Source organism: Emys orbicularis, chromosome 2 (genome assembly GCF_028017835.1).
Source record: "Emys orbicularis isolate rEmyOrb1 chromosome 2, rEmyOrb1.hap1, whole genome shotgun sequence".
NCBI lineage: Eukaryota > Metazoa > Chordata > Testudines > Emydidae > Emys > Emys orbicularis.
The window spans coordinates 184,129,961-184,154,438 of record NC_088684.1 but is presented as its reverse complement, the minus strand read 5'-3'; the positions used below and the strand labels follow the sequence as shown (position 1 = coordinate 184,154,438).

Sequence of the window (24,478 nt, the reverse complement as noted above, 5' to 3'; positions counted from 1 at the left end):
TTTAAGTTGCTGGAAAGTTGATTCAAAAAAAACATTTCAGATGTATGTTTCCACAAATGAAAATGGATGTTAAAAATGAAAATGTGCAGGTCATTAGATCCTAGTGACAATTTATTTTTTGAACACTAACAGACATTACGTTAAAAACATACTTTTCCATAAGGCATCTATATGTAAAGTTTCTGATTTTTTACATTTGTTAAGTAAGCATGTGGGTGATTGAGTATTTTGACATGGTAATTTTAAAAGCAGAGTTGACTCATTACTATATTGTCATTGAGCCTGATGCCTCAAAGGGACATGGGACACAGTCTTTGTTCCTCAGATACAGACATGGCACAAAGTCTGGGATCTTAAATCTAGGTTTACTATGGATTTACAGCTTTATTGTGTTATTAATGGCAAATATTAGTTGAAGTTGGAGACTGGAAGCCTCAAGTATTTGTTTTAAAAAAAAACGCATACATAAAAACAAATAGACAATGCGTATCGTATCAATGCTATACACACTGATGGATTTTTTTCACATTGGGAAAGGAACATTTCAAAATAGCAACAACATGTCTTCTCAGTTTATTAATTTTTTTTGCTATTATTGAAGATACTTGTGTTTGAAAAAGAACTCTCCTCTCATATCAGCGATTCTTCTCTGTGATTATAGTAAAGAAATCAGCCTTTGTTTAGGACATCACTATCTGGTAGCATGGAAATGACGGACATCACAAATTCAGTAATACAGGGTTATGAAAGATCAGGTTAGATGTGAACATGCTATCTAATGTAGAAAACACTTAATCTTTAATAGTGAGCAAAAAGCAGCAAGAGAAAAGTGTAAAAATATTAAAGCTTCTGGATTCTTGTTAATTGTATACATTTTAAGCGTTTTTCTCTCAAGTGACAACCCTTTTCAAAAGTTGCCTGGGTACACAATGACCTGATTAACCAAAACAGATACGTAATGCTGCTCAGCATAGTAGCACACACTAACATAACAGAAAGTAGCAATTTCCAAGAGCAATTATAGTCTATCATTCATATACTGGTCTGTATACTACAGGAATATTGATACTCTTAGTGAGATCCTGACTTTTTCTATAATTGTCATTTATGAAACAAAATGATGTTGAATAATTTAAAGGGTCTAACTTTGTTCCACAGAAGCAAGGAAATTCAAAGTTATGGCAGTTACTCCATCCAGAACTACACATATTGTGCCCATGCATTGCAGCACACTGAACTGATCTCAAAACGCTGCAATACATAGGGCACAAAGGATCCAGTCTTAGAAATATTATCTATAAATACATGTACGGTCACATCAAAAAACTAGTAGCGATCTATAACAACCTCCCTCACTTGGGTCTATGATATGGACAGATTTGTACTATAGCTGTTTTATAATGCAAGGAGAGATGAAGTGCATGACATGGCCTGTATTTTGTATAAATCAGAAAAGAAGAAACCCTGTCATAAATTCAAGGTAGAGTCAATCAGGAATGGAATGGTTTTGCTCTGGTATTAAAAAAAGAAAAGAAAACCATATCACCTACATAGCAGCTTATTTGTATTGTACCTGGTGCCTGATGATCTGAGTGTATTCTTTGACCAAGTATTTGGGGTAAAAATTTTTGCTCGCTGTATCTGTCTTTTGAGTTTAAGAACTTACACAAAAATAATTTAATTACTTTTTTGGTGCCAATAAACCACTATTTCAAACCTGCATCAATAACCAAGGTATGAAAAGCCTTCAGTGCCACTAAAACTGCAATTTAAAGCCAACTACAGTTTGGGGGAAGGGAAAAGAAAAAGAAAAAAGAAAAAAAAAGCTCTAGTGTACTTCAATTTGGTGCCCAGCACAAGAAGACATTTTAGGAATTTGAGATCTCTGCTTGTCTTGTGCTTTTCCCCTTCCCCCATCATCTCTCACCTTCTTGATTATTACTTCTCAATAAATGAGAATAATAAAAAATTGTGCGAAAACAATCATTCAGCATCTTCCAAATACTGTAATTAGATATGGTAATCCAATATTACTTCTGCCTGGAAATATTTAAGTCCTTTGGTTAAATTTGGCAAGAATCCATTGGGACTTCGTGTACATCATCTTACTGAGACCCTGATGCATTAAATTAAGCTTTATCAATAAACCAAAACAGAACCAAGTTGAACTGCAAAAGTGAACTCAAGGATTAAACGGTTTTTACAAATACTCCTATTCCACGTGAGGATAACCTACACTTAACACAATCTGCAAGTGGAAGCATCACTCCCTGACAGTATAAACACTATTAGTGTATGCATAAATAAGCTTCAAGTGTTATTAATTGAATGGTGACTGTCACACCTCAAAAGAAATGCTTTGAGAAGCAGCAGATAATTATACTATATTTTCTTTTAATAGCAGGTGCTTCACACCTTTAAAAGTTTTAGCATCTCTACAAGTAAATACACCCTTAGATCAACTAAAGATTTCAGCAACAAAAGACTTGGGGGTTTAACTTGTTTAAAATTACTAAAAGTCTAATAATGCAAACATCCAAAGAAATAAAAGCCAAGTTAGTCATTTCAGCAGATGGCATCCTTGATTCAGTGGATATTACTTGTCCTTCTTAAGATCTTTGTATGAAGAAAAAAAAAATCTACATACAAGGCATCTGAACTTTAAGTCTATGTGTTAATATGCAAAGTGATGGGAAGCAGACAGTCGCTCTTGCAAAGGCAAAGTGCTTAATAATGTAAGGCCAGCAGATGTGAGGGTTTGTTTTAAACTGTGCTTCACTATGAGCTGTCACTAGGCACAGCTGGAAGAGGGACAGAAGGCCACAACTGTTCTGAACTCTATCCAGGTAGAAGAGTGTGATAACTTCATGTTGATCAGGTGCAAGATAGTGTAAATCTCACTCTGTGGCCATTTTCATCTCTTCAGGACTCTCTCTAGATGGCCTGAAAGAAAATATTCACTTACTAAGGGAGAGCAAACAAACAAAGGGAAGAGGATGATAAAATGCATAGTTGCAAGATTACCGTATATTGTGAGACTGCATAAACATGGAAAGCTTTAGAATGTAAATTGCAAAACTAGACAGAAGTTTGCCATGGGACCTATTCTTTATTTTTTTGTTCATGTGAGTAGCCCCCATTGGAGATATTGGTATTATACATATGAGTAAAATGCAGGATCAAGCCCACAATCGCTAATCTTGCCCCCTTATGTTATTTATATCAATGGTTGCAGTCACATTCTTTACACTGCTTTGAAACCACAATCCACCCCCTAGTTTTTACTTCTAGAGTATTATAGAATAACAAGTTCTTCCTAAAACCCTTTCGCAAACCCACAATGAATAGTTTCCTATTCATAATAAGTTTGTTTGTTTTTACACGGTCTGTGATTCACTTCACATCACACTAATCTATTACTTACTGATATATCTGCAGAGGCCATGGTGTTTGTGATGGGGTGGGAACTGAATTTGTTGGACTCACTAACATGGCACTGTATATGTTAGAGGCAACCACCAGTATACAAAGCAGTATGGGTCCTATGATGGCTCCTTCCAATCCTAGGTAATATGCTCCACCAGCTACTGCGAGGCCTGTCAGGTAGGGATGGCCACCTCTGGAATTACAGCATAAGGAGAATAAGTTACTATAGAGCAATATTTTATAACAGCAAATAATATCATTTATGGAAATGTGGATTGATTAGCAAATGTTATTTAGCATATCAAGCTGATGGAACTACAGATTGCTATAAATGTTGCGAGTAGAAACATTCCAGTATTATTAATTAGTATTTGATCTTGGTAATGTCCACAATGCAGTAGAAACTTTCCACATATTGAAGAAGGAACAGTCTCTGTTACAAGTAGTTGACTCTAGGTAGGCTTCAGATTTCAAAATGAAATGCTCAAGGCTAATCATAAAACACAATCTTTGTAAAGATTTTTGATGACAATTTATAAGATGGCTGGCAACATGTGTCTTCATGTAACCTCTAATTACTAAACGATGACATGTCATGTGTGCCCTAAACTGTACACATGCTAACAAGAGTAGTTTGTAGATTCACAACATTTCATATTCTCTCATTGGAATTCGTTTTTATTTGCAGAATGGTAATGGATAAACGAATGAAAATATCATAAAGCCATTTAGGAAACACAGGCTTGGGAGCAGCCTAATAACTGCTCTCAAAGACTGTAGCAAGTATCTCAAAGATGATGCCCTCATGTGTTGAGGCCTGGCTCTCACCCCTATCACTGTTCTATACAGCAATACTAAAGCTGCCATTCGAAATACTGCCAATACTAAAGCCCTGCTTCGCTAAGGAAATCCTACAACAGAAGAAGCCAACACTACAAATAAAAGATGGCAAATGAGCCACTTGCAGGGAGGTAACCACATAATTAAAGACTTGGCACGATCCCACACACAAATGCACAATGGAAAAGCATCCATGAGTACAGCTGGGTTAGGGAAAAAGGAGGAATATCTGATTATTTTCAAAAAGTTTCCTTTTAAATTCAAAATTAAGCTGAAACTTGAAATTAAAACTTGCTCCATAGTTGTTTAAAAAGAAGAGGGAAAATTTCAAACATATCTAAAAACATCAGGGAAAAAATTATTCAAAATTTCAAAACTTTTTACCACTCCTAGTAAACAAACAAAAACAAAAACACACAACAAACCCCCCCCCCCCGGCAAGTAATTAATCTAGCATCTGGAAACCACTCCTAAGTGATGTGTCCTAAAGAGATGATTAAAAATGGGTCAAAATGAGAATATTTTATCTGTACCTCCCCCCACTGCCATACGTTAGCAGTTCAAATTAAATGGAACAGTTCCAAAGCACAAAACTAAAACCCAACCAACAGTATTATGCAAAAAACAAAACCTAGCCTGCTCCGCATACTTACAGCACATAAGCTAGCATACTGACAATAAATAAGGAATTGTGTGGAGAAGCTTGCAGTAAAATAAGTAGTACACATTTTGAGGGGTGGTTTTGGAACTGAATACAAGGGAATGAAAATATTGGCTAGTCAGGCAGAGTTCTGGCGGTTGCTGTCAAACTTCTACACAAAGCACCAAAGACTCACCACAGTCCCGACTTATGCCACCTGCACTATTGCTGTTCTGATCTTTGTCACTACTGCACAGAGTGGGAGCTCAAAACATAACACAACTCAGCTTCACTTGTGACATAAATCAGATCTAATACGCAGCAGGGGCAGGAGTAGATAATTTGATTATGAGAGGGTGGGATTTAGACAGACCTTTTGTTACCCTCATTAAAAAAAAGTGGACTTGTGACTAATTGCTGAATTCTTTAACTCTTTGTAAATTTTTTCAACGGTTGTGTCAACTTTAATTTTTTTGGTCCAGGTTGTTCAATTACATAGGCAGCTGCTGCAACAAGTTGCCTGATGAGATACAACTAATATCCGTTTATACATTTAGAAAACCCTGCATAACCCAATTATAGCTATTTCTAATGCACTTAATCGAATCTACAATGCAGCAGAGTGTTTTTGTTTTATTTAATGGGAACAGTAGGGTTTCTTCTCTAACCCTTAGTAAATTCATCTCTATCAGAGGCATTTTATAGGCAGTAAACAGAGCCATCTCATCGCAGCTGAAAAAATTCTAATGACTAAATGGAAGAATGAGGTGATTGGCTTTTTAATGACCACTGTCCCTACAAGCATAAATAATCTATCATTGGAGAACAGTAGTAATTTATACTTCACTTACTGGAACAAATTCATGAGAAAAGCAACCAGTGCAATAGTCTGAAGAAACTTAAGACTACGTATATTTTTAAGGACCAGTTCTCTCTGCACAGTATTATTACCTGGCCCAGTTGGATGAGACCAAAAGATTTTAAGACTATGGCAAATCTGGTCTTCCCACAGAATAGAAATAAACAGTCTACCTAATGCTTTGATTTGATGAACATCCCTAGGTGCATTATAATAAAAATTAAGCTGTTCCAGCATCTGGCTAAAATAATTTTAGAGTTATACTAGATGTACAATTACTCCTAAAGGCAGAGACAGCAGCAGTGCCTAAGAACATATTTTTATATCTGTACATCACTACAAGGTTGTGACTATTCCTTGCAGATGTGGACCTCAACCAGAGTTATTTTTGTCACCTCCAGACTAGATCACTGCAACGAGCTTTAATTGGAAAGTTGAAAGTTTCAGCTGCCTGCTTATTATTCTGGATGCAACTGAAGGGTTTGGATTTGACCCTACATAGGTTTGGAGTTTCTCTTCTCTCTCAACAGTTGAAATCAGAGGGAAGATCAAGCTGTTAGGGCCACGTTTTAAAAGGTATTTAGGTGCCTCAAGTTGCAGATAGGTGCGTAGTGGGACTTCTAACAGCATGTAGGTTCTGAACTCCTACAATGGGGGCTAGGTGCCTAACTGTATCTTTAGGAATCTAAATACCTTTAAAAATCTGACTTGTAGTCCCTAGATTTTTACATCTGTTGGTTAGTGCCAGAACATTCTTAAGGAGAGCCCCAAACTCTGGTACTCCTACTTAAGAACATAAGAATGGCCATACTGTGTCAGACCAAAGGCCCATCCAGCCCAGCAGCCTGTCCACCGACAGCGACCAATGCCAGGTGCCCCAGGGAGAGTGAACCCAACAGGCAATGATCAAGTGATCTCTCTGCTGCCATCCATCTCCACCCTCTGACAAACAGAGGCTAGGGACACCATTCCTTACCCAGCCTGGTTAACAGCCATTAATGGACTTAATCTCCATGAATTTATCTAGTTCTCTTTTAAACCCTGTTATAGTCTTAGGGTTCACAAACTCCTCAGGCAAGGAGTTCCACAGGTTGACGGTGCGCTGTGTGAAGAACTTCCTTTTATTTGTTTTAAACCTGCTGCCCATTAAGAACTAGGGGCCACCAAATAAAATTATATTATGGGAACAAGTAAATAACTTTTCCTTATTCACTTTCTCCACACCACTCATGATTTTATATACCTCTATCATATCCCCCCTTAGTCTCCTCTTTTCCAAGCTGAAAAGTCCTAGCCTCTTTAATCTCTCCTCAGATGGGACCCATTCCAAACCCCTAATCATTTTAGTTGCCCTTCTCTGAAGCTTTTCTAATGCCGGTATATCTTTTTTGAGATGAGGCAACCACACCTGTATGCAGTACAGATCATAATTCAACCTCCACATGAAGGGAGTTTGAAAGAAACGTTCACTATGGACTGATTAATCCATAGTTGCCTACTACTGGGTTTCTTGTGCCTTCCTCTGAAGCATCTCGTACTGGTCATTCTAGAATGAAGGTACTGGACTAGATGGACCATTGGTCTGATACAGTATATATGGCAATTCCTATGTTCCTGTATTTGTTTCCATTCTTGCTCAAGCAAAGCCAGAGATGGCTGACTTTCAGGGTATGATGTAAGACTTAAACATGCAGACTACTGCTGACTGGTTGGGTAGAGAGGAGAGTGTTGTGGTACTACTGACATTCTGAAAAGTAAGATTTATTAGTTATTAATTATTATATGGTTTCAATAAACCTGTTCATGTGCTTAAAACACTGAAAACACCACTATCGTTTGGACAAAAGTTAATTAAGGCAAGAATGTGATCCAACATAAAAAATAGCATGCTTTGAGAGGTCTTCAGTGAGACACTTACCCCGATATATCTGAGTAGATTGCTGTGTCTACAAAGTACGTTGGCAACAGGTGAAAAACCAAGAGCAAAATGGCTTTGCATCCTTCTCCCTGGGTGAGCCACAGATCTAGAATTGCAGGTATAGCTGCCCAGTATGTTCCCAGAAATGGAACAGCTCCAAGGATTGCTGCCAATGCTAACATAATAGAGTACACGGTAAGTCAGAAGTTAGGAAGGAGAGATCAGAAAACATAATATTTTACAAAAAATACTTTGGGTCAGATTCTGCCACTTTTACTGTGCAAATAGCCCCATTTAAATCAATGGGACCACTTGGAATAAGGCACAAAAAAAAGTTGAGAATCAGGCCTTTGGAGTATACAACTCTTCCTTTTTTTGGTTATTACTCCTTCTCCAAAATTCTGATACCTAAATTCTTTCCATATCAAAAATGTTTGATTGTGACATAAAAATGGATGTGAATAAAAAACAAGCAGGAGAAGCAGTCTTTTCAACCCAAGGTAGAAACTTCTATTTTACTCCTGGGGGAATTCTGAATTGTGCAGTGGTGCAGAATTTTGCAGAAATTAACGTTGTGCGCGGAGAATTTCCTTTCCCCCACAGAAATGGGCTGCAGCGCTGCTGGCTACCACTAGGGGCCACTAGACCCAGCAGAGCCCAGCTCACACATAGAAGACACTGCTGGGGGGAGGAGGATGGAGCTAAAGGGTTCCTGACAGCTGCAGTTCCCAGCACACTCTGAGGGACGGAAAGGGTAGTGCTTAGGAAACTCCATGCAAGCCTAGGACTGAGCATCAGACTGTTTCTCCCTCTGGATACCTGAACTTGGGGGGGAAGGGTATCTGGGCAAAGGGGGGCCCCCCGTGGCTGGGCTCTGGGGGGAGGGAGAGGGTTCAGATGTATTGGCTTGGGGGGGTGGGGAGGCACGCAGCTGGGCTCTGGGCGGGGGAAGGGAGCAGAGAAACAGGAACTGTGTTGTCAGACATTTCTTTAACTCTCTACTTCTGGGGGAATCTTTGTGTGTGTCTATTGTTACAGACATTCTTACTGACAGGTATTTTGAAATAAATCACAAAAATAATTGAAATTGGCATGATTATGTAGTGTTATTTTGACAAATAAACATGGTAGAATTGTGCAGAATTTTAAAATATTGTGCACAGAATTTTACTTTTTGGCACAGAATGCCCCCAGGAGTACTATTTATACACCAATACAGTTGTGATCAGAAATATGGAAATTTAAAAAAATTATTTATATTTTTATTATAGACAGGGCTCGTAAAGCTACCTGTTATTACAGTTGCCCAACACTTCCTTTTTTTAAAGGCCCTGTTTTCAGTTGCTTACAACTTTGCTAAACTTTAACCATTTCCACTGAAATTTTACATGTCATGCCATCTGCCTGTCTCAGGTGGGCCTCCGTGTCGCCCCCCCCCCCTTTAATAAAAGCTTCAGCATTTCCAAGAATGAGGCTAGGAAAAAAGTTCTTTGAACAGCTCTACCATCCCATGCTTTAGAGCAGGGACTGGAAATCTGTCAGGGATATGGCTTTCGCTGTCCCCAGGACGTATGCCCAAATTTGACTGACCTATAAGTCTTTGAAAAGTAGAGATTTCAGAGAATGTAGGTGCTAAAAAAAAGATTCTGTCCTCACTGAGCATGCTCCAGACTCTTACAGCTGCTAATGTCAGATGGGGCATGCGCCAACGCAACAGAGTGAGCGAGCATGCTTCATTCCCTCACAGCTTGTGTGCGTGTTAGTGAGAGACAGGCTTTTGCATATGCCATCCCCACAGACCACATGCTCTCTCTAGCCCAGGGCTACAGGAGCAAAGACAGATTTCCCCCATTGCGGCTGCTCCAGGCTGGAGTGGAGCCAGGCAATGGCGCCGACACCAAAAAGCCTCCCTTCTCCTGTGCTCTTAATGACAACCCCCAAATGGCACTCTCAAAGCGTGGCAAAGGAAGCAGTCTTATTGCAGAAGGGTCAAAAACTGGACTGTTGGAGGGAAAGGAGTAGATTAGGACAAGATGTCTGGTGAGCCTAGGACCGCACAAACCAACCTTAGTTCTGGCATTTCCTTACTTCTGAGTGCTTGAATTTGAAATCTTAAAGTTCCTTTAGCATAGTTTGCATGTGTAATTATTAATATTTCAAACAAAGGTCTTTATACGGGCAATATTTAATCACTACTGCCACTGCACAATAAAAGGATACATAGCTACCATCTGTAAAATAAATAACATTTGTTTTGGTTCTTACCTGATGGTATGAAGACAATATTAATTCCAAATATGGTGTGAGTGAGCCAGGTGTACAGTCCATAGAACCCAGCCATTTTGAGAGAAGCATCAAACACACCTCTAGAATGATCAAAGGAACCCAATTAAACTACTGATTACAAAAGTGGGGGAAATATTAAAACACATGTCCAAGTGCATCATACTACTAGTGAAGTAAGTTACTTGGTTCAATTCTAATGATGAATAAATTATCCATTTATTCCCTATGCCAAAGGATGCGTTCAACTCAAAGTGGATTTTTTTGATTTGCCAAAATTTTCACAATTGTCAGATTCTGTTAAACCCAAAATGACCCCCCCCCCCCATTTTTTCTAAACTGCCTGTGAGCTGAAAATTCAGTTATTCACACAGTTCTACTTATTAGCTTTATGTGCCTTCCCTTGCTAATCATCATCTACATCATCTCTCTGCTGGGGCTGAAGACCCCAATGATTTCAACTTCCTCCTGCTATCCTCTCCCTGCTGCCACCTTACTCCCACATTTTAGGAGCTGTATAATGTATCAAATGTTTTTGTAGGAATTTATGTATATCTAGTAATTTAAAATGCACCTATGTGAAGCTGTGGGTATATATACACAACTTAAAAATTAGGACTAATGTCTCAAATATGAAATCCTCAAACAGACCTAAACTAGAAGCTCATCATCCAACACAAAACATTCAGCCACTTGCCCAGAAAAGACATGGCGGAGAAAAAAAAAAAAAAAAAGTTTTGCCCAGTGACCTGAAAGTTAACAAATTCAGATCAATATGGGTGGCAGGGTGGGGAGGGAGTGGTTTACAACGTTGTTGATGCTTCACTGAAAACACCCTGAGCACTATAGCTGATCTCATTTGCCATAGTACCACATGGGGAAAGCATAGTCTGAAATAAAATATTTCGTGTCCTGGTTAATGCAAAATATACAATATATTTTAAATTATGCTAGAAGGAAACAGCTCAAATCTTTACAAAAGAAAAACAATTACATTAAGCAAGCTAAACATCAGAGCTTGTGTAAAAACTTCAAAATATTAAGATACTATCATATTTCAACTATCAGATAAAACAATCAGCATTATTTCTGCACTCTCCTTCTCTATTACATTGAACGCAATATGCCAGTTTTCGCTACAAAAGTTTAAAGAATATAATTTTCTTGTAATGAAAGTGTTTACAGAACTAGTTCTGTTTTTAATTACTTACACTATCAAAATAAATCATATCTGAAGTGTCAGAAAAAAATATAAGTTCTGTTCTGATTAACTGAAATTCCTGTTTTTTTTACCCACTAGCTTCTCAAAACTAGTGTGAGAAGTGTTAGTTTAAACCCTGTATACAATTTTGTCTGTAGTTGGTTTCCATGTCCAAGATCTTTAGATCAGTGACTTTTAGGTTTTGGTGAGGAAAGCCTTCACAGTTGCTCACAAAGAGGTAGTGCTACATATGTACCACCAAGCCCGGAAGGAAGTAATAAAATACCATTTCAGCTATACCTACTGAGGGCTCTCCTCCCGATAAACACTAAGAATTAGTCTCTTCCCTCCCATCTTCGCCTAATCCCTAAGCTCTTGCCAAAGTAGTTTCCTCCTCTGTCAGGCCCTTCTAGCTCCTGAACCCATCCCAAGGCGTTCCCTTCTAATGATGAAGCAAACCCCTCTTCTCTATAACAAGGATCGGGGTCTGCAACCATTAAGTGAGGCCCCTAATTGGGGAAGTGAATTTTTTTTTTAAATTGCTATATAACTTGTCAGGAGCCTTCAAAATAAGAAAAATCATAATTAGGAGGATTACGTTACGCTTTAATACTTAAACATTGGTTGTGGGAGCCCAAGTTCCAGTATGGGTTAATATAAAACTTTTAAATCCTCAGGTTTATACTGTCCTTTGAAATGGAGTATGAGCTGCTACACAAATAAAATTGAGGTTAATATGTCTAGCCAAAAAAAAAAAAAAAAAAATCACTGAAAAGTATCCCCACAGTGTCTCTCTGCTTACTCTCTCTTAGAAGATGCTTGTATACTTTGCCAAAATTAGTATGATACATGTCTCCAAAGAGATTTTTGAGAGTGGATGGATATTAGTTTTCAGTTTATGAGCTCTGGCTTGAGGCAGGTGTCTGAGGTACCAACCTCACTTGAAATTAAACTGTTCCATCTATAGCTACTTGAGAGATTTTTGGGTACTCAAGTCACTGAAAATTTCCCCATAGCCTATGAAAGAAGAGAGGACTGTCCTACTGTGATAAATGCAATAGTAAACAGAAACAACTCCATGAGCCAAAAAAACCCTTTGGATTTCTAAATATAACTGTGTATTAGAAAACAATTGCAAATCTGCTTTCGGCACACAGGAAAGCACTGGAAATAGAGGATCAAATTCATTTTAATAAAGTGAAATCTGTAAGAACTGCATCCACTTATGCCCTGCACTTGGAGCTTAAAATAAAGGCATTTCAGACATGTCTTTTATAATTAGCAATAGCTAATATTTTCTTAGTATGCCAGCGTTTCAATGAGTATGTAATCTGCAAAGATCACGAAGAACTAATCTCAGTGAGACCATAAAAAAATCACTACATATCTTTAGAGCTGCGTATTTACTTAGATACGTTATTTTTGTTAATTACTTATTGATAATGCAGTAGGCAGAGCTTTTAAGTAAGTCTGATAGTGTTTACACTGATAAGCCAGTTATTCATTATGTATATGCCATTAGAATAATAAAACCCAGGAAATTGACTGGACAAGCTTAAATTTGTTACACTCAAAACTTCTCAACATTTGGATCCAATTTCTGCTATCATAATCATGAAGCACATCTCTGAATGTGAGCCCAGTTAGTCATTTTAGTAACGGATATCAACATTATGCATTATCTCCTCCATCTTTGTGATGACAGACCCTCAGAGTGGTTTTGTGCAAAAATCACAAAGTTCTATATTACCATAAAAAGTGGCAGACCTTTTTGAGCCAATTTAGCAAGCTAACATTTTCACTCACACGGAAAAGATTAATTTGAGCTTTTGAAGCTCCTCAGATGTGTAATCCAATAGGGAGCTGTGAATGTTCCTCAGTCTTTACATGTTTCAAACAAGTCAGAAAGCCAAATGCAAAATGTATCACTTAGGAACACCATGTGGATGAGCTGTGGTCTGTAAATGGGATTACAGAAATTCAAGAACAGTGTATGGCATATCTTGATATTCTTGGTTTTACTTAACTGCAAAAGGCACACACATGAGAAAACAAAAGAATAGTAGGAGTGCTCACCTTGTGCTATTCAAGCTCAAAATATGGGGGTGGAGGGGTGGGGATCATGCTGGATCCCCACGTACTTCTGGATAGTTACATAGCAGCAGTGGCCAAAAATACATTTTCCTCATTTCTACTTAGCCATAAAGTTGTAGATTCTACTATGTGATTGCTGACTTTTTCCAGTTAGTACTGGATTAGAATTAATGCAGTGAGGCTAGAGCTTCCTGTTAATTTCTTAGTGAAATTTACGGTTATTTTCTCTAATTAGGCCTTAAATGAGTTGGCTCCTGGTTACCTCACACTACCTTTCCCCCATGAGATACCTCTGAGATCACATGAGGCAAACAGCCGCTAGTCACACAGAGAAAAGACGGAAGGACGACATTTACAAGTGAGGGCTTCTGGACTGTGGAATCTGCTTCAGCTGAAAGTATTATTTTACTTCTAGAGCTCTCTACAAGGCCTATTTGTTTTCTAAAGTTTTTCCTGAGCACTGGGGAAAGAGGAGCAAGTGGACTGGGCCCGAGGGAGAGTTTTCATGTGAGGCAGTAGAGTGGACCTATGAGGGATCAATTTATTGGACACTATCCTAAACTACCAACATGTTTTTATACTAAGGGTACATGCACTCTGTGCACTGGATGCGAATATAATTAAAAATTGGAAAAAATATGCTGTTCCAACAACTTGTAAAATATAGTACAGTGAATAGCATGTCAGAAGCCAGCTGGTGGCCTGCCACAGCGCAGCGGCCAGGTATCTTCTCTGTAATAGGGATAAGGGAGCTCAGGCAACCTAGAATACTTGGTTTACTTTTCGTCTCTCAGAGAGATTCAGGAGATACACAAAAGGAAGAGAAGTCAACTTTTCAGTCATCCCCCAGCCACCTGCTTTAGCAAAAATCCTCTGCCTTAGTTATTAAGTTGGCTACAAGACTGCAAACTAATGACGAAGCTGAAAATGCCGCTTTTATCAGAGTGCCATTTGGCAACAACAGGACCCATCACAGGCAGGTAACTTGCGGAAGAGAGTCAGTACACTGGGAGAACTGGTAGTAACCATAAATTATAAGTATGAAGTTAGGGAAAGGAAGAGAAAAAGACATCTGGGGAGTAAAAAATAAAATAAATTTTGTTACTATCAGCTATCCTGTAGAGAATGAATAGAGACATTATTTGAAACAGGGGAACTCCAATATTCCACCTCATACAAACCCAGGAGAGACACGCTAACAAGAACAAGCTTTACACATTTTTGTTAGGTCACTGAGGAGAACCTTACTACAATTAAAACCCCGTAAACTTGTTTAAATAATGGAACTACTGGGGGGTGTTTATACTTTGTGCATCTTAATACTAAAAAGTGATAGCAACGGTTTAAATATCATGTATTACTTAAAACTTTATGTAATACACAAAGATAGCCACACTTGCAATTGTAATGGGAAGCATGGACACAGGAACTGAGTAATTTAAACTGATGCTCTCACACCCTAGATACCTGTCAATTTCCAGCTCTGGATACATCTCTTAATTCTCCAAACAAGAGGGGTCAGGATAGATCTGGAGAGGCAATACATTCAGAAAAAAAGTTACTGGTAGGCAACTTCTCTCCTTTATCGCACTGCCTGAGCATGAAGCCTGCTGTAGGAAATGACTAGCTAGCAGTGAAAATCCTGAAGGAAAGCTGTTAATTTAAAAGACTGAAGCACTACTCTTCAAAATGGAACATCCGATCTAGACTGAGTATTGAGAGAATAATGTTTTGTACAAATAAGAAATGAGCTGCAAGTAGCAGAACTGAAACAGCTTGTTCGTTAAGATTTTTTGTGAAAAGCCACAATCTTTTAGCCCTCTTAAAAAGTTTGCCCTATCAAGAAAAAAAAACTAATAATATTTCTTCATATATCCAATTCCACCATGAAGATGTGAAAGGAAAAATTATGGCAAAGTAATTGACTGATTCAGTAAAATTCAGAGACCACTCTACTAAACAAAATGATAGGAGCTCAACACTACTTTGGTCCTTAGGAGAAAGTGTAAACAGGATCAAGCGTGTGTGCCATCAGAGCTTGGCTAATGTTACAGCCACAAAGAAAAACGGTGAACGTGCAATGTGAAGGAATAGGTAGATGAGTTTTCAAATTGTAGGAGACTTGTGAAAATTAAGTTTAAATACAACAAACTCATCCATTTACAAATCTGGAAATACACTTCTACCATATCCTTAAGAAGCCATTTTACTAGGTACTAGGTGTGGGGGGGGCGGGGGGGGGAGGGGGGAAGGGAGGGGAGAGACTTGGCCCCATCCCCTGCACAGTAAAAAGGTAAGCAGAGATAGTTATGTACACTTTAGCTGTAAATCAACAAAGGATTGTCTTTATGAGCCATAAAATGTTCCAAAATAAATCAGTCAATGGAAAAGAATTGGGCCAGCCTTAAGTTTAGACTATCAGCTTGAAAAGACTTCCTCCAACATGACTCCTTAGAAGATGTTTCCCATAATTTCAATAGCAAAGATGTGATTGACTAAAGAAACGCAGGGTACATTTACACTGCAATTAGACCTCCAGTCAGCTGGCACTGGCTAGCTGCAGGTCTCAGGTTAAGAGGCTTTTTAATTGAGGTGTAGACATTTGGGCTCAGGCTGCAGCCCAAGCTCTGGAACCCTCCCACCTCACCGCGTTCTAGAGTGGTGAGGGGGAGGGTTCCAGAGCCCGGGGCTCCACCCTGTGCATCTACACTGCAATTAAACAGCCTCTGAGCACGAGTCAGCTGGCACGGGCCAGCTGCAGGTTTTTAATGGCAGTGTAGACATACCCACAGTGACCCCAGCTTCAACAGCCCAGCAACCACACTATTAGGAGAGACTTGGGCTTGAAGAACAACAAAATGTAGGTTCCTGAAGAGGGATAATATATCCAAGAACTACATCTGTTGAAGTGAACAAGATCACTCAGGTCCTGTCCTGCCATTTCAATGTGTCTACATTCTCTGGCACAGAACACTGAACATTGTGTGTTCCAGTTTGTGACAAGCAAATTTACATATGGATTAGTCCACTTAACAAAAAAACAAAAAACAAAACAAAAAAAATCCAACCACTGATTCCTCTGAAGACCACTCAGGCCTGTTCATAGTAGCAACTTAAGGTGGTTTTCACTCCTCCACAAGCAGATGAGAAAGCATTGACCTTGTTCATGGTGCTCCATTCATGAGATTTACTGCATCTTGTCATAGCCAGACCAAGATCCTCCCTGCCTATTCAAGTAATGGTCTGCCACAATATTACTAAACAATTAAAAAAAGAGTTATACTAATCCCGTGCAGGGAGGTGGTTAGGATTGTGACTGGTCAGGCTGGAGAAGAGAGGAAATGAGGGATTGTGATCAGGTAGAGATTTTATTTTGCATCCAAGGAGCATGCACATGCATGACCCTGATAGTTTACTGCATTGAGAGGGGTGGCAATTTGTAAGACAGTGCTTGTTACTCCTAACATGTGGATCTGCAGAGGCGATATAATGAGGAGAAAGTTAAAGTTACATAGTTAATCTCTCAAAATGCCTTAGTTAAAGTTGCACATTCATTCATTATATATATATATATATATATATATATATATATATATATATATATATATATATATATATATATACACATATACATACACACACACACCCCTGTGTATAGTTTTATATAAGGTATAATTAAGCATCTTTAGATTACATGGTATTTAAATATACTTGTATTTATTCATGTAATTTTAATATGTATCTTTTACCCTGTACACAATTATATAATAGTCCTCATACAATTTCATACCTTAATTGTATGTAATTCTGTTTATATACACTTATAAACACATATACCATACATATATATAAATATTATATATGTTTATTTATATACAATCCAGAGGAGAACTGGATGAGAATGAAAATACACAAACAACACTTTCTGGAAACCTGCTGTCTGGTTGGGGAAAGAAATTTTAGCTTTTTAAATTACTGACCCCCATATAATGCTAGTCGATATATCTGGTTGAGCGATAACTAAAAGGTCAGGCACATGAGGCAGATGGTAACCACAAAAACAGAGTGAACAACCTATGTCGGTTACAATACTGACCGTGTTTGTTAGAAAACAATATGGAAGCTCTTACACAACCAGCTAATGTTAGCTAAATATACCTGATTTCCCTAGTTTAGAGAGCTTAGAAGAGGATAATATTTTCCTCAGACAAGTGATTTTGTGCACTGAGAGTAGTACCGTATATTATGAAGGTCCCATATGTTTTTTGCAGCTTGACCTAAATGCTGCACTGGAGTGTTGCAGAAGACTAGAAATTCTGAAGTAGCTCTGGATAAGTTAAAAAATAAATGGGAGGAGGGTTTGCAGAGTAAAATGAATGAACAAACTGAAATATGCCTTTTATTATTTAATTTTATATTAAAATTAAGTTTATATTCACCCTGAACATTAATTTTCAACAATAACTGGTTCTTATCCAATGCTTTTCATCAGTAGATCTCAAAGCGCTTTAGAAAGGAGATCAATATCATTACTCCATTTTACAGATGGAGAAACTGAAGCACAGAGAGGGGGAGGGAAAGTGACTTGCCTAAGGTCAACCACCAGGTCAGTGGCACAGCTGGGAATAAAACCCAGGTCTACTGGGTCTCAGTCCCATGCTCTATCCTCTAGGCCACACTCAGAGGATGGTATTAGTCCAGCCATTACAGCCAGCCATTCAGGGAAAACTGGAGATTTGAAATAAATAAAGCAAGGGATAGTTTAGGATTTTGGAACATAGGAAGGTATGGGAGGCTATTTTAAGTTGTGAAATAAGCAAGTTAGCTCGTTATTTCTGTTAAAATTACCAGCAGTAATTAACCAACAGTTAATTATGACATTTAAATTATCATTAGCTTTCAAAATTAACACTCCATTGTGATCATCAGGTAGTTCACCCTTTCCTTAGAGCTAGGGTCTGCCTCATTCTGCACATAACCTGAAACATCACTAAATTAATTTGGAATGTGAATCTGAAAGGTTTTCACCACCAAGGCCAAAGCATAGATTCTGGTACACAAATCTGATTCAAAAAGTGGATTCTATCCGGATTTCAGAAAGGCAAAAGGGGAAGAAGGAAAATTTTGGAAATGCCATTTTTAACCTTCTACCCCCACCCTATTCAGACATACTCACTGAAAGCAAATGAACACTATATACACACAGACAAGAACTATAAATTGTGAAAATGTAATACACTTTTCTGCATTCTTATGAGCCATAAGTCTCTGTAAAAGATACTTCTGCTACTGAAAGGACATACAGTTCATGCAGACTTTTTCAAGACTTAAACAAATGTTAACAAAAACTCACTCAATTAAAAAGGTATACTATTAACACTGCAGTCAAAAATTCACACATTCTAGATTTCCTGAGCATATTATACACTTTTACCCTTAAAATGCTGGAAGACAATTGTTTTCTCTGGGAACTGTATCACCATCTCATTTTCTCCACTATTTGACTATTCTGTGAAAGCAATAGCCTGGATACATTTAGGTGATTGATGCAGCTTTTGCATAACACAGCTCTCTACATCTTCTAAGTTACTACAATAAAAGCTGTTTTATCCGGCACGTCACTAACCCGAAACCTCTATAAACCGGCATTTCTGATCTTCATTGAAATTCCGGTTGGTGCTCGGCCGGCAGGGGGTTTTGGCGTGGGATGGGGTGTGGAGCGCGGGCTCTGGGAGGGAGTTTGGGCACGGGAGGGGATGTGGGGTGCCAGATCCGGGAGCCGCATACCTCAGGCGGCTTCCCACAAGTGGTGACCTGTCCCTGCTACTCCTAGGTGAAGGTGCGACAGGCGGCTCTGCGTGCTGCCTCCGCCCCGCGTGCTGCCTCCGCAGCTCCCATTGGCTGGGAATCGTAGCAGCTCCCATTGGCAAGGGCCGTGCCTGCGGGCGGAGGCAGTGCACAGAGCCATGCCTTCGCCTAGGAGCAGCCGCGACAGGTCGCTGCTTGTGGGAGCCGCCCAAAGTGAGCGCCCCCCAGATCCGGCACCCCCTCCCACTGCTGCGAGTGCCCTCCCACACCCAAACTCCCTCCCAAAGCCCGTGCCCCAACCCTGCACTCCCTCCTTCACCCAAACTTCCTCCCTCTTAGTTAACCGGCATTTTTCACTTACCGGCATCCCCCATTCCCTCAGCTTCCGAATAAAACAGCTTTTACTAGAAATAAAAGTTCTCAAGCGTTAACAGAAACCTGATTGAACAATCAAGGCACTGTAGCTCTCTGCATCAAACATTGCCTTTTCACTTTTAGGCAACTTTGGTTCAGCCCCTTTCTTTGTCAGGAGAACCTTTTCTTTAAAATCTGGAGGTCACTTTTCCATTTGCTTTTTAGGAAAAACTCTGATCATTTGCGAGAATTTTCTATAACCAACCAAGAATCTCAAGATTTTGAAATGTATTAAAAATGGATGAAGAAAATAATGATAACACTTCTCAAATGGAAAAACACTGCTCATCTTACTGATGTTACAAAATTTGAGCTTTTGCTCATAAGAATGTTTCAAGAATCCAGTCAAAACACTGAACTGGTCGTATGACTTCTATAACACTGGTCAGCCCCCACCAAAAACTGAAAGCTGCAGTAACTTTAAGCCACAGCCATACCCGTGTGCATGCACTCATGTGAAAATATCGCACACACTAAATTGCACTGAGGCCGTGACAACATGCAACTTAGTAATGTGCAATATCTCCACCAGAGCAAGCAGAATGGGAACTTCAGGGAAGAAGGGTATGGTGCATTCAGGAAGAGAACGACATGCTGCTAAGGGAAAGGAAAATGGTTCAGGCAAAGGTGTGCATGCTGCTACTAAACAGATCCCAAACTTGAGAATTACCACTTCATCCAATCAGAAATGAGGAGACAAAATCATCATCTCTCTACTTTTAGGGATACATGAATCAAGGTGGTAATAGTCAATCAAAGACACAGTGAAGTAGTTGGATTATTATGAACTAACTTCATAGAAAGGACTTTGACAGCCTCTAGTGCCCTCGGAAAGCAGTTATCTGGTAATTTACACCCCAGCCCTCAAGGTACTGCTTTATTTTAAAACAATTACATTCTGAATATTTTCACTTACGGAAGTATTAATGACTAATAGATACAAAAGTCCTGTAAAATCTAATAATGCTAGTTCATATCTGAAACAAGTTTTCTTATTAGCCCTGAGCGAAAGCCTCAAATATTTCCATCAACTCAAGGTAGTGCGTCATCAACACCTTCTCTGGCCAACTAACGCTGCATGTTTCTTTTTCCAAAAGTCACCAACACTGCTGCTATCTAGGAAATATAAAGTTCTTTATGGAACAATGGAAGGTATGTTCTCTCCTAGCTGCGGAGCATTTGCCTCTGCAACATACCCAAGACCTCCTGGCCTAGGGAATGAGAAGTCTCAAGTGGTAGTGCAAAGCACTATCTAATGAATGACTGGGTCAGCCCAAAACAGTATTTTATTTATAATTTTGAATCATATCCCATATGCACAGAATTCAGTACAGATGATCACTTTGAACTAGGCAGGACAAGCTTCTTATATGAACCAAAATTCACCAACATATTTTTAACAATACTATTAATTTAAATACATAATACTTATAACTCTCTTGGGGGTACTCTGAAAACCAACACTAACTCCCAATAATTCTAATTTACTTGGACCTCATATGAATGAATTAAGGAAATAAACAACTAGTCTACAGATGTAGAATTGATCCGATTATATTCTCATTACTTCGATTAATTGTAAAATGTAAGCACATGCAGCTTCAGTATCAAGACACATGACAAATCTTGGTTTATTTCATCAAACAATTAAAGATTGGTTCCCTTGGTCTTATCTAATAAATGGAAATTTCAGTCACCGTAATTGGTAATAAATGATACAGATCACTGAATGGGTTATTTCAGGAACAATGGTTGTTCTAGCATGCAACTGAATCCTGAAGAACTGTGTAAGTCTGCCAAACATGATATTTCATGGGAGATTAACAGCCCCTATTGCCCCTCTTCCACCATTGGATCTGGCTGAATTTTAAGAAACACACTTCACTACTGAAGTATTATTCATTACACCCTTGGATTGCCAAGTAATCCAGTTGACTGATGTATGTTCTTTCCTAATAATTCAAGCTAAATTTAGGATGGATTTTTTTTTTTAGTTCTAACTACGTCAACCTAAGCACTACGCCTCTTGTGGCAGTGGAGTTATTAGGTCGGTGTAGTGGGTGACTTACATCGGCACGAACAACGTTGTTGTGTAGATACTTACAGAGTTAGGTCAACGTAAGCTGTCAAGTATAAACCAAACCTGAGGGGTAAGAGAGAGTGCTGGAATTTACGGGGTGTGTGGAAAACAACTGTACTCGCAACACAGTAACTAGTTGACCACTAGGGGGGATGAAGGAAGTTTGGGGGTGGGGGTGGGAAATCCCTATAAGGAATAATTATTTATCTTGTTATTTTTCAGGGTTTTACACTTGGGTCTCATGCCTACAGTGAGTAATTATTTAACATTTTTAACCTTCTAAAACACCCGAAACTTGGTTTAAGAGCTCTATCCTGCTTACCATACACCAATCTCAAGCACATCATAGGCCCCCGAACATGCCCAGTCATCTCTATTGAAGAGCAGAAAGTAAGATCTTCCCTAATTTCTAATTACATTTAAAAAAGAATTAAAGGAAGGAATAATACCAGATACGAAAGGACAACAGATAAAAGAGCTGCCTTCCAACTCTGAAGGAATCTTGCAAGTGATCTTGGTAAAGAATGAAAATCATAAGGTAAGTAAATATACCATCTTTGTGCCAGATTCTCAAACTTAGAGAGAATCTTGAGGGATGTCGCTAATTAAAGAGTATAATTACAAATGAAATAAGGGTTACTATCCACAGGTATGATTTATTTATTTATTTTAAATAAAAGGTGGTAAGATACCTCACAAGGCATGAAACAATAAAAAAAATTTCAGAACACGTCAACAAAAACCAAAACTTTGCATCAATGTCACTGGTTTCCATTAAAGAACATTCTGAAACTCAATAACTCAAACAGGTGGGAGGAGCTGGTCTTATATAGATGTATTTCAGAAACAGGTACTATAAGATAAGGGGACCATATAAGCAGTATTCGTCCTTAGAGACTGAATTTGTGCAAACTGTGTAAAAGTATTGAGCAAAACTAATAGGTTGCTTTGCATAGAGCAATGATTTGAACATTCCTGTGACTGACAAAGGAAGCTGTTCAGTGTTGGATACAATAAATCTTCACCTGACTAACCGCAGGACTGCCAGATCATAGCTGTGAGAAATAAAATCAGTCATTTCAACACAATTCTTTAAGTTACGGTATTACCTAGGGAACTGGTATTAACAAAAACAAAGAAAACACTGGATGAATTTTCTAATGTCTTAAGTTCATTCCAAGTTCAACCCTAGGACTTAGGGCAGTTTACACTACAACGTAAGCCCAGGGTTCAAACTAAGGCTCAACTCTAACCCCCCTTCCATCTACACAAAAACTGCGTTAACCCAGGGCTCAGATCCAGGATCCCAGGACCTTGCGGGGTTGGAGGGCCCGAGCCTGACCCAACTTGGACCCAGGGTTCAAGCCTTATTGCTTTGTAGTATAGATGCTGTCCCAGTGGACTCGGGCTCTGGGAGTTTGCCAACAGTATTCCACAGTCCCATAGGCGGACTCTCTCTGTCCTCTGGAGTCAAGTTTGGTGGACATTCAAGTTTTCCCACAGTGCACCACAAACGAAGGGCTAGAGCAACCAAATTTTGCGGAGGGTGCTAGGAAGTCTGGGAGACGGGTGGTTGGACTCAAATGTGCATAATGAAGTATAGATGCTGGAGCCCCAGGTTGGGACCCATGGTTCAACAAGTAATGGCAGGGTTTGCTAACTCAAATTCTACTAACCCTAGGTTTACATTGCAGTGAAGGCATACCCTCAGAGGCATGATTCAAAGCAGGATCCACGTGAATGTATGCTCCAAGTACTTTGGAGACTATTCTGTGGGTCGTTGCACTGCCCAATTGTGGGTCTAGCTCCCCGCTCCCATTCTCAAGTGCACCTCCACAATCTGAATTAATGAGAAATGAACAATCAGGAGTGGAACACATGGCGCACAGCAGAGGGCCAACCTGAGATGGGCTTGTCCACACAAAGGCTCATAGCTCAATCGGTTCAGGGAGAAGGTGTTATCAACTCTGCGGACCTGGCATCAATGGAACATAGAAGAATAAAAACCACTACAGATTGTCCATGGGAGACCAAACTGCACTTGGTAAGTCTGTCAAACATGCTATTTCATGGGAGATAAACAGCCCCTATTGCCCCTCTTCCACCACTGGAACCTTTGCTGAATGACTGCTGAAAGCCAACACACAGACTGGACTACTGAAGTCTCTCACTGACCCAAAGAATTGAGGCAGAACCCTTGAAGCATGAATCTTTTTTGATTGTACTTTCCCTGTTCCTATGAGTGCATCTTACCTAGCATTTGGAAGTATTTCACACTTCTGGGCACCAACTCATTTTAAATAATAAATAGTAAGTAAACCAGCTGCATAGTTATGCCCTGTTGAAAAACCACCAATGTACCAACTAAAATTGTTGCTATTGATTGGAAATCAGACAAAGGATACTCTGAATCTTGTTTAAAGAACTATGAGCAATAGGAGCCATAGCTGAAGTTGAGAATCACTGGGTAACATTTATGAGGCAGCTTCTTCACTGAACACTATCAGAAAAGGACTGACTGAAATGTTCTGGGGCCTCAACTCAGGTGCCTGGAACATGCCCCATCGGGTAGTGTTTAGAGCAGCGGTTCTCAACCCGAGGCCCAATCAACACACAGCTGTGGCCCCATGTAACATGCTCAGGGCCATAGTTAGTATATATATGATGTGGCTGCAGCCCACATACTACACAGAGAGCTGCATATGCAGCCCACAATGGTAAATAGGTTGAGAATCACTGGTTTAGAGGCATGAGCACCAAGAGTGAGAATTATGCACTCATACCTTTAGAGAAGATTATAAACTTCATCTCTGGTAGCTCCCATTACACTAATATCTCTAAGTCATTTGGCAGAGGTGGGTGCACAGAGATGTTTTGAGGCTGAATTAATGGTTGTAAAATGCTATGAGAGTCTA

General features: G+C 39.2%; 1 protein-coding gene across 1 annotated transcript in view; it reads right to left on the bottom strand.

Moving 5' to 3' along the window:
• Positions 1-2,884: 2,884 nt before the first annotated feature.
• TMEM245 (transmembrane protein 245) overlaps positions 2,885-24,478 on the bottom strand; it is a 127,290-nt gene continuing 105,696 nt past the window's right edge. Inside the window, exons 15-18 of the mRNA XM_065399749.1 lie at positions 9,949-10,049; positions 7,684-7,858; positions 3,425-3,619; positions 2,885-2,943 (exon numbers count right to left, since the gene is read on the bottom strand). Of these exons, the coding sequence (XP_065255821.1) occupies positions 2,898-2,943; positions 3,425-3,619; positions 7,684-7,858; positions 9,949-10,049 (517 nt within the window). The 3' untranslated portion in view covers positions 2,885-2,897. The remainder of the gene's footprint in view (positions 2,944-3,424; positions 3,620-7,683; positions 7,859-9,948; positions 10,050-24,478) is intronic.